Here is a 15,216-nt window from a genome sequence, read left to right as displayed (position 1 = left end):
GGAGTGTTGAAAGTGAGAGCTTAGGGAAATGCAAATGAAAATAACTGTAAAACAGTTAGTGTTTGTAAAACAACTGGTTAATAGATAAGCAGCAGTACATGAAGGGCCAGACTGCATTTACATAGATTTGTTATGAGTTTCTGTAGTATCTTTGAATTCAGTAAGAACAACGTACATGCATAAGTGTTTGAAGAAACAAGGCTTAATGAGCAATCTTACTTAACATACAGATGAGAAGAAAAAAAATCATCACCTTGTCCATTTTCTTGAGGTTTGTTTTTCTTCCAAAACTCGATCTCTCGCTGCAGTTCCTCTAATTAACATCAAAGAACAGTAATGTGAATTTTTAAATCAATACTACAGGTATATCATTAGAAATAGCCATATTCCCTCCATCAGCCCAAACAGGTACCCAAAACCAAATGAGAAACTTACGTTCTCGAAGACCAGGCACCAGCTTAAATATAATTTCCTCTAAGGTGTTGTCCAGCCTTTCAAAGGGAAAAAATACATTTCACATTAAGTAGAAACTAGCATTTTAAATATTTTTAGCCTTTAAATAACAAAAACTTTTGAATAATAAAATTAAATGAATACTTCTGGCAAATAATACATCCTGCAATAACCAGTTAATTTTAGCTTGAGAGACAACATGCATTAAAGCTTATCTCAACCACCTCTTAAATGGATTTCTTTTTAAAATAACCAAGGAATTTATTTTTTAATGTATAAAGACAAAAATGAAGCAAAAGAGAAAAACCATTATACTCTAAACTTTTCATTGTTTTAATTTGTGTTACATGCAAACAATTGTATGACTAAAAGGAACAAAGTGGAAAAGCAGTATCCAATTTTAAGGTCCAGGTCATGAGTAGTAAGCACGAAAATTATAAACTCCATTATCACATTAAGTGTTGAAGTGCTTTGTTAACAAGACTGTTACGAAAAACTGAACAGACTATTCCGTACTCATTACAACACAGACAAACCAGTCTTTGCAGGATAAAGAAGACTACAGAGCACGCATGCTGCTCTGGCTAGACAGTTCTCGGTACCCAACATAATTCATTTAAACTATTTAAATCTGCCTTGAGTTTGTCTACCAGACGACAGTATGCAGCACAGGCATGTCCTCTGATGTCCTGATATTCATGCCAGAAATAGCTATTACAGTCCCTTCCAGAGGACCCAGTGCATTTACCTTTGTTGCTGAAGCTAAAATATTTTTCTTCCCTTTTCTCTGAATTTTACCTACTCTCCTATCCATTTAATTTATCATCCACTTTCTAGTTCCACTTCCTCTCTCCCTGTCTCACTTATCCTTCGTTTTTCTGCCTCTCATTCTGTTTTCTTTCCCTTTCTCTCCTCTGCCCTCAACAGCTGCTCTTGCAACCAGTAACTCCCACTGTCCACAGCCTAAACAAAAACCCACGGCAAAACAGAGTACTAAGTAATATGGCCAGAGAAATTAAGTACCTTGACATTCAGTCAGAAGCTACAATACAATAATTGCCTTTGGCATATTTTTAATTGCCTTAATTCTTCATCTCAGTAATGATATATATCTCTCTTTATACATATATATTTACAAATATACATACATGTATGTGTACATGTTATTAATAATAAGCTACAGGTCTGTTATAAAACATATGACTGTTCTCTATCTTTTGTTCCCTAGCAGCGGCAAAGTAGGAAGAAGATGGAACAATTTTATTGTTGAGAAATGCCTAAAAGCCTTTTTAATAGATAACAATTATCTTCTTAAAATAAATATATGAGCATTCCAGGTTCTCTTCTTTACGGAATTTGTATTTGTAATGGAAAGTTTACAATTAGACCTATTACCTAATCATCTTGTTCTGAGACTAGTTCCCTGTGTTACCAGTCAGTTCATGGAGGCAGTCATACCATAAGAAAATTCATGCTTAAGGTACAACCATGATCCATTTTTTAACTGCTTCTTCTTATAAGGACAAAAAAATCTCCAGCAAGTGAGACAGACCTCCCCTAAAACAAAGAAGCATAGAGAGTACTTTCTCACAGATAAGAAGGAAACCAAAATCATGGGATGTCTGAGCACTTAGCTTCTGATAGATGACAATACAGGTCTACCTTTCCAAATGGTATGTTATCTCTTCTAGCCTCTCCTATCAATATCTAATGCAACTAGATGGTACTGCTTTCTACGAAGTTGCCACAGCAGAGCACTGGGAGCTTGGGAACCTGTCTTGGCAATGGAATCCATTTCACACTGTAAGAAAGCTCCAATCTTCATAACATATTAAGAGAAAAGAAATAAGGACTTCAAAAGAGAACATCACTACCTTAATTCAAAATCCCACTAACCATTCCTCAGGATGGTATAATACATGCTGTTTTTTCTACATTTATTTTTGAAAATTCCCACTTAGCACTTTCTAATTTGTCTTCAATGGCCCAAAACAAATGTCACTGGTAATGCTAACATAGCAAGAAAACCAGCATACTTAGCAAATTTACGATGCTAGCAGCAAGAACTGACTTCATACTCTAGTCAATTCCTTTATTTTCTTTCAGAAACTAAACAAAAAAGAGCTATTTCATCCTTATGAAGCATAAATACTAACCAATACTTTAAAAATGCAGAAAAAATAACACTTATCTGATCTTTAAGTATAGGGAAACTAAACTTAAACTATCGGGGAAAAAACCAGGAAATTATAAAAAGATTCTCAATTCCAGATGCTTCTTACAGTGTTCCTATTATCCATGCCTATGAGCACTCTAAGAAAGATTTGTATTTCTGTGACTTGCATCAAACCCATTCCAAAATGAAACTACTTGACATAAAGTTGGTCTCAGTCAATTAATATGATACTTCCTGTTAATGCTGAAACAAGAACATTAATATTTTAGACACACCTCTTTCCACCCCCACATCTTCCAACCTCCAAACCAGAACGTATAGAAAGAAGAACCAAGCATTTATGTCAGCTTTGTATAGTTTCTTTTTTCACCTCTTCTATAATATTGAATGACTTATAAGATCAAAGCTACTCTCTGATAACTGCCAATTATCTGAAGCGAGGCAAACAAAGACTATCACTCAGGAAAACTTGCATCCAAAGCAGCACGCTACCAAGAAAAAAAGAAGCCTGCCTTCACGGTATAACCAATGCAGACCCTATTGAATAGTGATGATGCAGAATTCTGCTAGATCAGGAAAGGGAATTCTAGAATTTAACACTCTTCCTAGATTTTCATTTTAGAGCTCAGTGTTGAATTTCAGACTTAGGCTTATAGTTTCAACAGACCCTAAGTGCTGCCCACTAAAAGATATGTTTAAAAAACTCACATAGTTATGAAGGTATTCAGAATTCAGTTTATAAAGTAGTTTATAAGGTTTATCTGAAAGATCTCGGTTAAAAAATACTATCTAGAGTGTTCAACACCATTTCTCAGAAAATGACTGCATTCTTGAGCAATGATGGGGCTGGTATCTACAGTCAGAGTATAAGACATGTATTAAGTTATGCAGGAAACATCCCAAAAAGATAATTCCATTACACGTGCTCTTCTGCTTATTAGTTTAACAAATGTTTAAAACTGTTTCATAAAATACAACCAGCAAACTGCTAGCTATATGCAGTTTGTTGCCAAATAAACCCAATGACTCTAAAAGGAGTTTCAGGAAATAATTGCAGAGAAAATAGCTATTCCCACATTTTTGGCTTAGGGTCTCAACTTTTCTCACCCTTCTATCATTTCCTGCTTAAAGCACAGTATTCATTTACTAAACATCTACTAGATGTTTCAGAAAATGCATTTTTCAGCTCCTATGAAATGGTCCTGTCAGAATAAAAGAAAAAATTTCTAAAATGCTTTTGTTTTCAGCTTATTAGTAGCCTTACGCACTCTGTATAGCATCTTCTGTTATGGCTGACAGCGCCTCAGACACTGACAGGAGATCAGAAAAATACTTATGGTAAATACCTACATAAACTCTTTTAGCCCTACACTTCCAGAAACCATTCAGATGATAAAGGCTTCAGCTAATAACACCCTTTAGAGTTGCTGAATTTAATCTCTCTCACCTATCCTCTTGGTATATAATGGAAGCATGAGAATTACTATGCACACACATATCAGTCAAACAGCAAAGCAAAACATGACAAATTGTAGCAAACACAATGACATTAGGAAATAATACCATCACTAGTATATTCCAGATGTAAATATTTATTTTAACATTGACATAAGAGTATTTCTTTGTAAGTTCTCAACAGTATTACAAACTAATAATATTGGAGGGTTGAGGGGTGAGGGAGTGTTGGGAGTGAGGGCAGGGAGTGGATTCATCATTTCAGGAAAACATGAAGTTCTTCCACTTATGATGACACTTCTTGATTTCTCTGTACTATACTTGTAGGATGGCTATCACCTTTGTTTCAACATAACATCACTGAAAGAGAATCCAGAATTTCAAGAAAAATAATCGTTTAAAAAAAGATGAGTTATTGTGATATAAAAAATGCAAACTCTCAAGAAAGGGTATTTTTAGTGTCAAAACTTTCTTTAGTGAGTGTCTTTTCATTAATCTGACAGCAGATTTCAATTCAGATTGGTAGATCTACGCCCTGGAAAACACTCAGTTATTTGCATGATTCATTTTCTACATTGCTCTAAGAAGAAAAAAAGTTGCATGCAGTTTGGAATGCCCTAAATCATTTGAAAAAAGAAATTTTAGAATTTAATTTCATGTAAAGAATAAAAGGTATCTGGTTCATTTATTTGCTTAATACAGGTATTAAAATATTTATTTTAATTTGTACAATAAACCCAGTCTTTCTGTGTGTTTCCCTTATCTTTCCTCCTTTTATTATATCTGAAAAAACTCAATTTACAATTTACTGTGAGATTAGAAATTGACAGAATCTATGGCCAAGAACAGTTGATATATGTATTATACAAATAAGCAAAAAAATTAATTCCCTTTCAGGATAAAGATATTAAGATTTTTAAAATTTTTTGTTCTTCTATTTCAGCAAATGTTGTGCAATGTCATCTTACCTTAACATTTCTAGTGGATTGGTCTCATGCACTTGGTTGCCACACCTCGGGCAGTCATTGCTGTCTTCAAAGTGTTGAACAATACAAGTCTTACAAACTGGGGGAGGGGGGAAGAAAAAAGAAAAAACCAACTTAAAGTAAGATCTAAATAATATTGCTTGAACATGACCTAATGATGCCAGCTAACTACCTCATGCATCAAAGATAAAAAACTATTAATTTAAAGCAAATAATGACAATGTATCTTATCCACTTCTTGCTCCTCAAAGCCATAGCTAGTTCTGCTCTGCCAAGACACTGAGTTCAGCAGCACAGGTTAGACAAGCGCTGCTTTAAAGTATGGAATATTTTTACTACTTAGAATTCTCCCAGCATCATAAAATGCAAACCCCATACCACGTAGCACAAGTAAAGAGCAGGCTCTGAGAAAGTGCATGCTGAGGAGCTCTAGCCCAGCAGAGACAATCATCGCTTCAGATGATTTGAAAATGACTTATGCACATTATTTTCTTTCTAGCAGTGTTGCTGGCAGCTGAAAATAGTGTTGTAAATACTTATTGTAAGAGAAAAGTTCACAGAAATTGTACACAGGTTCGAAGTGGCTATGCTTCCCTTTTGACACAGCACCTTGAAAAGCTATGACAGAACTTACAGTAAAAATTTAATACTTGAATCTTATAATGAAAAATCAGGATCATGGCCATGGCAAGTATAAACAAACCCAAAACAACAATATGAATTTAAAATCCAATAAACTGAAATTAAACTAAAGAAGGTGCTACGCTACTGTTGCTTCCAAATGATTAATTGCAGACTGTAGATTTTACTGCCATTAATAAGAAAATGGAAGCCAAGCTGATGAGAACAAATATGCCTGCTATTATTACTGCATTACAACATTCCGGATGGAGATAAACTCTATCCTCTGTTTATTATTACTTCACCTAAACTGAAATGAGAACTGCAAATTCATCAGTAAATGGACTGAAAAAATAAATGGACTGCTGCAATTGCAATACGCTTTCTGCTGAAACACTGTAATTTCTTTCATCAATTACCTAAAGAACTAAGAGTACCTCTAAACAAGCTGGTAAATCCTAATTATATGACACTCTTTAAGGAATCTTGAAATTCCTTTAACAAACGTCACCTAACAAGCAAAGCCCGCATTTATCTTTGCCTTAGTATGCTCCAAAGAGTTACTACAAATCAGCTGAAGCTGATAGTGCACACACATTAAACCTCCATGTAGGTGTTTCTTCCGACTGCTTTAAAACACTAACTTACATTAACTTCATAGCTTTGGTTGAAATTGCAATGAACTTTCCCCTTTAAGTCCGACAGGCAGACTTCAGAGCTCTCGGGCTGGCTCTTGGCGCTCTCCCCAAGCCAAATGGCTCCAGCGGTGCTGGGTGCAGGGCAGATCTCCCACGATCTGGTAACACAAGCGCAGGAAGCCCACGAGTCCGGCCAGACAAGCCCGGTAAGTGGGGCGCAGTGCTGGCCTCTGCACATGGGGACTCCAAAGCAGCCGAGAGCACTGATGCCATGAGAGCACCGTTCAGCCCTCAGGATATGAGTTAATTTTTGCTTAACCACAAGTTGGGAGGTATTTAGCGCTGGCATACAGATGCAAGAACTGGTAATCACAGAACTCTTCTTGTATCACAAATCTTTTATAATTTGTTAAAACTACTAGACTTAATTGATCTTTGCACATGCATTCCCTAACACTTCCACAGGGTAAGAAGTCTAGTACAGAGCAGCAAATGTAATGTTCTCTACCTACAACCTTTCTTCACTTTTCTATATACTTTTTGTAACTAAAACAACTCCTAAAACTAAACATTTTGCTACTACACTTACAGAATACAAAGAATTTCACCACCCACAAAGAGCCCTCATGCCAGCCCAACAGAGCATTTAAGAACACACTTAAATTAAAACACAAGTCTGAATAACTGTTAAAATGTATGTAGTTAAGATTTCTATAATCTCTCCTCAGTAGTATGGCGGAGAATATCCTCTAGGACTGAAAATAACAGAAGTTATCCTTGAAATTGAAAAGATACGAAGATTCTCAGCTCAAAGTTTTTCTTAAGATGTAGTGCCTGCACATGTTCAGCCCAGGAGCAAACATCACAAGGTGGAATTCTTTAGCTGATCAAGTAGCTTCTCAGCCATCCCAGCTTCCATAACTATGTGAACTATCTTTCCTTCTGTCACCCACCTGAAATACAAAGATGCACAGGGAGCAACTGAAGGCATAGTTCAGTTCCTTTACTAATCAAAACCCAGCCACATACACACAATGATAGAATAGGGAAGAGGTAGAGACAGTAAAATATATACAAAACCCACCCCTCCAAGAATATCAAACACCATTCTCTTTTCTTAAATTAATGCACTAGCTGGATAAACGTTAGAGCTTTCTGATTTCAACTAGCTATGCCAAGATTAAATAGGTGTGGGATTTTTTTCATTTCTTTGCCTACATCTATTATATGCATTTTCAACCGTGTTGTTTGCTTTAGATATCATAGTTAATTTTTTTTGCACTTTGCCTTAAAATGGTTTAGGTTTTGTAAGAGTCTATAGATAAGAACACGATATTGCTCACCAAAAGGTGTCATGAATCTGATCCTAATTCTAAGCACAACTTCCAGCACCTTCAAAGGTAACAGAGTGTACTCTCATTTAAGGCACACAGCCCTGGAGAGGAAGGGTGTTGTACAGTAACATGTAATAAATAAAAAGCCCTCTCATGTGCAGCTAGATAACAGGGTGCATGCTTGGTCCCCTGAGGTCAGGAAGTGTCACAAGTGGGTCTCAGAGTCACAGATGAAGAAGCAACATCGCTTTCCCAAAGTTTCACTTTTTGAACAGACATAATGGTCTGTAAAAACATGTACTAAGGAACAAATAGAAATCCTACAGGTGCCCAGACCTGAATTACTTGTAAGCAGCCACCAATGCCATTCAAGTGCACAGACAGAATTTGATTAGCTGGCCAAACAACATAATGTAATATTCTCCAAAAATGTTCTTGCTTATCTTCAAACTCTAATTACTGTACCTTTACTTTTCTGATACTACCAGTAGTCCTGAAAATTGTCCAAAAAAAATGGCTCTGGCTAAATCACGAGCATGCCACGTCATTTAAATTGAAAAAAACCCAACAGCCAATAACACTAATTAATACAAAATTCTGATACAGTGTTCATGAGAAAGCTAGGATGAAGTGAGCTTTTCTTTCTGAAATAGGCCATCTGAGTATTGTGCCATTCATTTATCTTGCTCTTGAGAACTGAAAAATGAGCCAATCATAAAAAGGTCCTACTCTAAACACATGACAGGAAAATCAAAACAGAAGACAATGTGGCACAAAACCATGACGGAGAAGGCTTTTTAATTGATAGTAATACCTACTGTAATCACTGTAAAAAATGAAAACGTTTCAAACAGAAGACCGCATGCAGACATAGTGGCTAAACTGCATTTAAACTTATTCATTTAAGCAACCCAGAATTTTTTAGAAAGAAGACAGTCTAGTGTATTGGTTTGCATGGCAAGGTTTTGGTAGTGGGGGGATTATGCGGGTGGCTTCTGTGAGAAGCTGCTGGAAGCTTCCCCTGTGTCCAACAGAGCCAATGTCACCCAGCTCTAAGACGGACCCGCTGCCAGCCAAGGCCGAGCCCATCAGCAATGGTGGTAGCACCTCTGTGATAAATGTGATATTTATGTTAAGAAGGAGGAAAAGTTGCTGTGCAACAGAAACAGCAGCCAGAGAGAGGAGTGAGAACGTGTGAGAGAAACAACCCTGCAGACCCCCAGGTCAGTGACGAAGGAGGGGGAGGAGATGCTCCAGGCACCGGAGCAGAGATTCCCCTGCAGCCCGTGGGGAAGACCCTGGTGAGGCAGGCTGTCCCCCTGCAGCCCAAGGAGGTCCACGGTGGAGCAGATCTCCACCTGCAGCCCGGGGAGGACCCCACGCCGGAGCAGGTGGGTTCCCGAAGGAGGCTGTGACCCCGTGGGAACCCCGCACTGGAGCAGGTTCCTGGCAGGACCTGCGGATCTGTGGAGAGAGGAGCCCGTGGAGCAGGTTTTCTGGCAGAACTTGTGTCCCCACAGGGGACCCACGCTGGAGCAGTGTGCTCCTGAAGGACTGCACGCCGTGGAAGGGACCCACTCTGGAGCAGTTTGTGAAGAACTGCAGCCTGTGGGAAGGACCCATGTTGGAGAAGTTCGTGGAGGACTGTCTCCCGTGGGTGGGACCCCACGCTGGAGCAGGGGAAGAGTGTGAGGAGTCCTGCCCCTGAGGACGATAAAGCGACAGAAATAACATGCGATGAACTGACCGTAAACCCCATTCCCCGTCCCCCTGCGCCGCTGGAGGAGGTTGGTAGAGAATCTGGGAGTGAAGTTGTTCCCGTAAAGAAGGGAGGGGTGGAGGGAAGGTGTTTTAAGATTTGGTTTTATTTCTCATTACCCTACTCTGATTGGATTGGTAATAAATTGAATTAATTTTCCTCTGGTTGATCTGTTTTGCCCATGATGTTAACTGGTGAGTGATCTCTCCCTGTCCTTACCTTGACCCACGAGCCTTTCGTTATATTTCTCTCCCCTGTCCAGCTGAGGACAGGGAAGTGATAAAGCGGCTTTGGTGGCACCTGGTGTCCAGCCAGGGTCAACCCACCACATTTAGAAAAGGAAATATTGCCATGAATGCAAGTAGTTAACATTGTTGAAAATCCTATCTTTCCCATTCATTAAAGGAGGAGATGTCTTCTTCCTATTTATCAAAAAAAATCAGGACACTTTTGGGGCATGATTCTTCTATATTATTGAAGTAGAGAGCATCAAAGCAATCAAATGTAGAGATATTAGGTCTGCGTGAAGTAAACCAAAGGACTAAATAGGATTAACCTATTAAATCCAATGGCAAATATAATTAAAGTCTGAAACAAGTCCTAGAATAAGCACTTGGATGACTTCAATGAGAATGAAAATAACCATATTCTGCCTGAGCTTCTCAAGGAAGCTGTGAAATATGCTACTGTCAATTGAGCTCTTCAACAGCAGCACCCAATATCTCATAATCCTGGTACCTGTATTGTGCTGAAGGTGGAGATGATACAGTACTTCCGTCATGAGAAAGCGTACAGATTAGTGGTGGGTGATAACAATACTGATGAGAACCACAAGGTTAAGAATCATCTGCTCTCTCAGAAATTCCATTAGTTGAAGAACCTCATTTTAAAGACTGTGGAGGAAAAAAGGCTGAGAAGCTAGTATGATGATGAAATTGTGAAGTCTAACACAGTTGTGAATAATGGCCATAGGGAAATTCAGCTGAAAGTTGCTGAGGTAAGTAACATAAGGATTTGGTTTACTGTAGACCTTTTCTGACTTGACTTCATAGAAACTGAGCTTAGGGATAACACTTTTTTCAATGGAGAACTGCAAGTGAGATGGAGTTCCTCTTCTGCCAACTCCTATAATAAAGGAAGGTATAGGTATATTTGAGTTTTTTTGTAAGCCTCCTGTCCAGTAGAAACAGCAGCATCTCTATGGAGTCAGTCTGCCTAACCTGACACCAATTTTAAATGATTGATAAGGAATAAAAAAATTGAAAATATGGTATAAATGTAATTGGCATTGGTCAATATTCATTCTAGAACTGATAAGCCTAACCCCTAACCTTCTCTTATTTGGGAAATTTTTAGCAATGGAGACTCTAAGAGGATTAGCACAAAAATTCTTCAAAAGGATTACTAGTGGCTTCGTATCAATACCAGAGTGGTTTCTTTTTTTCTGTAAGCAGCTAGTACCAGTCTCCTTCAGAAAGCATTTCTCTGTGTTTTAAGAAAGCTATGTCTGAAATTCTTAGAAGAGAACTTAATTCCTTTCACTTGCTCTGGGGATCTCTGCTCCATTCACGTCAGAGAAGTTCTCAAAGTCTGTGATGAGATGACACTGTACTGACTGCTTTGAAAAGGACTCACTCATTTGTCTTATAAATATATTTTAAACTTGGCTTTGCTAGGCTTTTTGTTTGTTTTCCAAACCAAAGACAAATAGGACCTATCTGAGCCATGGCTTTCATTTACACCTAGAAGAAATTTGAAATTATTACTGTTCAGAAGAACTCTATGCCACAGGGCAGATAACTAACATACTTATTTTAAGTCAGATGACTGACTCCCCAAAACCTCCCAAAAACTAAACACTGCGAAACATAAAGCCTGCTAAAATCCACAATAACATAACTTGAAGAAATATTTATAATATAAACCAATCTATGGAAAGGAACTAAATTCTTCAGACTGAATATATTCATGTGCTCTCTTTATACCTTTTTTTGACAGATGGCACCCTTGGAAGCCATGTGTGGTCCAAGAAAGGGACTAATGATTAATGAAGGGCTTAATATCCAGTGTAAGAGACGTCTCTGAGTAGAATATGTACAGACAAAACATCACAAGGAACCAAGAATCTTAAGCCAGTCCTATATGGGTGTATTCCCTACTCCAACAAACATACAGATCTGGATCAGGTCTTTGTGCAGCCAGCTGAAATCACGAGGTCATCTTATACCATGGAACACCCCTTAAAATTGTAAATCAATAGTGTAGTAATCTAAAACAACTTTTGCTTTTTCTCATGTAAACCTATGATGCTATGACGATTTGCCTGTCAAAACTAAATGTGATTTACCGATAACAATGTAAAAGTATAAAATACACATAAATTCTAGCACTCAAGAATAATGAACTGATATGGGATACTCCTAGCATGAGTAGGATCATCAACCAGTATTTTTAGATATGATAGGTATAATCATCCTCTGTTATTCTCAATGTAAAACACTGAACAAAAGCCTATCACTTTGAAGTTTCAGAGAACAGGATACAGGCTAAGTATTGGGTGAAAAGGGTAGGGAAAAAGGGAATCTTTAAACACAATTAAATTACAGATATATTTAATTCACCACCTATGGGGAAAAAAATAATAATAACGAAAAAAACAAACAAAACCACAAACCAAAAACCTTTAATGCTTCCGGTACAGATTAACAAAATGACGTGGTTTCACTTGCTTTACTGTAGGTCACAGTGTGGCAGCAAACAGGCACAAGAAAACAGCTTAACCAAAATGTACACAGTTTGCAGAATTTTGAGGTATGTGCTACACATGACAGTGAAATGAGGACCTGATTTCATGGTTGTACTACGACACTTCAGATGAGGCACAATAAAAGTTAAATGCGCATAAGATGATTTACTAGAGCTGATAAAAGTACTTGGGTGACATATGCTAATTGTCTGGCAACCATAACTTACTACACAATGCTACATTTTCCAATACAGAGGTATCTGGTTCATGCATTCTTTAAGATCTCTGTAATCAGCTGAAAAATACAGATACAAGTGTCAGGACTGTGCTGTATGTCATCTTATGCAAACAAAAAAAAGTACATATCTTTTATTTTTAAAATGCTAACTAACAAGGTACCTAAATAAAACTTCATATTGCATTTTTTAAACAAAATATTTTACAAGAGAAAGTTTAATTAGTTAATTGTGGGACAAATTCTTTGTCAGAACTCATCCTTTGAAGTCTTCCAAGGATCTCCTCTCTCAAAGTTAATCACTCTTTGATCCAGTGAGCAAAGGAGGGGCACAGGATACTCAGAGCTAGTGGAACATCAAACCCATCTCACAGAGATGTAACAAGTCATTTGGTATGTTTAATGAAGTATTTAATTAGTATCTATTAATTAGTATTTAATTAGCTATCTTAAACCTGCCTTAGAAGCACTTACTTTTAGGGAAAATGTCTGCATAAAAACAGAACTGTAAACTTTAATATACTTAACCATCCTTCTCAGAAACTATACATGTGAGACTACTCCACTGTCAATTACAATTACCAGACACAGTCAGACTGGATTCCCTACTGTTAAAAAGTAGTGATAATTTCAGTACATGGTGATCAGGAAAGACTTTCTGGGTTGAAATCTTCTATTTCAAAATAAGACAGATCTGCTAACCTTTAAGACCTGCTACATGCCATTGGCTGCAGCTTTTGCAGGAAAAGAAGTATGAAAGTAGCTCAGCTTGCTTGTCTGCAGCTGGGAAATTTTGCTGCAATAAAGTTCTTTTGGGATGTCCTGGTGAGACTGTAAGTTTTTAGCAAAATCTGAAAAACATTCTGGTTGCAAGATCATTGGTTTGATATTGAAAACTACATCACTGGTCATTTTCCTGCATGGAAGGACTTTTCTGAAAGTTTCTAGACTGCATTGGCTGACAATTTCTTGAGGCAAATACTAGAAGAGACCAGCTAGGAGTAATGTACCACTTGATCTGCTATTCATAAATGGGGAAAAACTGGCGATGAAGACAGCCGCAGATGGCAGCTTGCCCTGCAGTGACCACAGGATGATGGAGTTCAGGATCTCGAGGAAGGATACAAAGTTAAACAGCAGAGATAGGATTCTGAACTTCAGGAGATGGGACTTCAGCTTGTTTAAGCAACTGCTAGTCAGATTTCCCAAGGAGGCTATCATTAGAAAGAAAGGTACTTAGGAGAGCTGGCTGGTTTTCTTTAAAGAAAATTTATTTAGACCTCAAGAGCTAACCAGCCCATCACACAGGGAATTTTGTCAGAAGAACTGCTTAGTGCACAAGCTTCCTAATTAATATGCAAAAATAGAGCATATTAGAAGTGGAAACAAGGATGGGAAACAAAAGTATATAAAACCATTGCTCTGGCACTTAGGGACAAAATTAGGAAGGCTAAAGCCCAGCCATAGCTAAAACTGATGAGAGACATAAGGGGATTCTGCAAGTATGCTAGTAGCTGAAGGAAGTTCAGACAAAATGTGGGTCTGTTAATGAATGAGGGAAACAATTCAGGAATAGATTATATAGAAAAGTTTGAAGTCCTCACTATCTTTTTTGCCTTGGTCTTCACAAGCAAGAGCCTGATCCCAGATCTCTATGCATGTCGGCATGATTTGGGAAGGAGAGTTCTTAAACATCCTTGACAGCTGTGTAGCAGACTAGGAAAAAAGGTCTCAGTCCATAGGACACAACCATTCTGTTGCAAGTAGCAAAAAAGAAACAAAGTACTGAATTTGCAGAATAATTAATTATTTTGCAGTAATATAAGCATTTCCTTTCCAACAGAGATAGGAAAGTTTGTACTGCTGATGCCCAACTTGCACCTATTTTTCCCAGTAAATGGTGGATTAGTCTGTCCAACATTTCCAAAAACCCCATCAGAAACATCTCTTTATTAAAAAAGCACGCATTTCTCGGAGCAGAACTTTACTACTCAACATTTTTCAGCAACACAGATGATGTGAATTAACCGCTAACTCATTTGGTTACTACTGATCACATTAGTTCCTCTACAATCACTGGAGACCATCTAGGTCAATACATGCTTTTCATCTTGTCCAGAGTAATACATTGCACGCCCAGTATCTAATGAATGTATGCTGCTTCTTAAACCATTAATACCTGCAGATTTTGATCATTTGTGCATGAATTACAGCAATTAGTAGTACAAGACAAATACCAAAGGACAGTTAAAATCATTGTATTTTGTGGTAGCTATTTGAATATGACTGAAGAACCATAACTGTACTTCAAAAAAAAAAATAAAAAAATTCTAAAAGCCAAAGTGTAAAATAACTTATCAGAGTATCTTCCTGAATTCTGCAACATACAGATCACCTTTTCCTCTACAGATATAAGACTTCCATATCACCACTTGAAGCTTTTCATTTTCCTTTCCATCATTGTAAACTTCATATTTTGGCAACTAAACTTTGCTTTAAAGAAACACCACCTTCTTTCCTGCAGTTCTACTTCATGACCCAAACATGTGGTAGCTTTTCTGGGAGGAAACCTGTGCAACTAGATGGCAGCTCAGTAAAATTCACGTGTGCTAATCTGGCACCTAGGCAGTAACACAGCTGTCTCAGTGAAGAGCTCACAATCTACAAGTGAACAAAAAAACCCAGATGTTGCTGAGAAAAAAACGCTCCTTGTGCCATTATTGTTTTGTAATGGGAACAAAAGTAAATAAACAAATAAATTATCCAAACAGAAATGTATCGTAACAAAACCAATTTTTTTTCCAAGTCTGAGC

At 37.6% G+C, this 15,216-nt stretch overlaps 1 protein-coding gene across 6 annotated transcripts in view; it reads right to left on the bottom strand.

Annotated features, from left to right (window-relative positions):
- Positions 1-15,216, bottom strand: part of PCGF5 (polycomb group ring finger 5) — a 75,810-nt gene that overhangs the window by 21,628 nt on the left and 38,966 nt on the right. For all 6 annotated transcript variants that reach the window (XM_075026051.1, XM_075026050.1, XM_075026049.1 and 3 more), the window contains exons 3-5: positions 5,053-5,149; positions 436-491; positions 254-313 (exon numbers count right to left, since the gene is read on the bottom strand). In XM_075026051.1, the coding sequence (XP_074882152.1) occupies positions 254-313; positions 436-491; positions 5,053-5,149 (213 nt within the window). The remainder of the gene's footprint in view (positions 1-253; positions 314-435; positions 492-5,052; positions 5,150-15,216) is intronic.

Source organism: Buteo buteo, chromosome 4 (assembly GCF_964188355.1).
Source record: "Buteo buteo chromosome 4, bButBut1.hap1.1, whole genome shotgun sequence".
Taxonomy (NCBI): Eukaryota; Metazoa; Chordata; class Aves; order Accipitriformes; family Accipitridae; genus Buteo; species Buteo buteo.
Note: the sequence above shows the minus strand (reverse complement) of the source record. Positions and strands in the feature narration are given on the sequence as shown.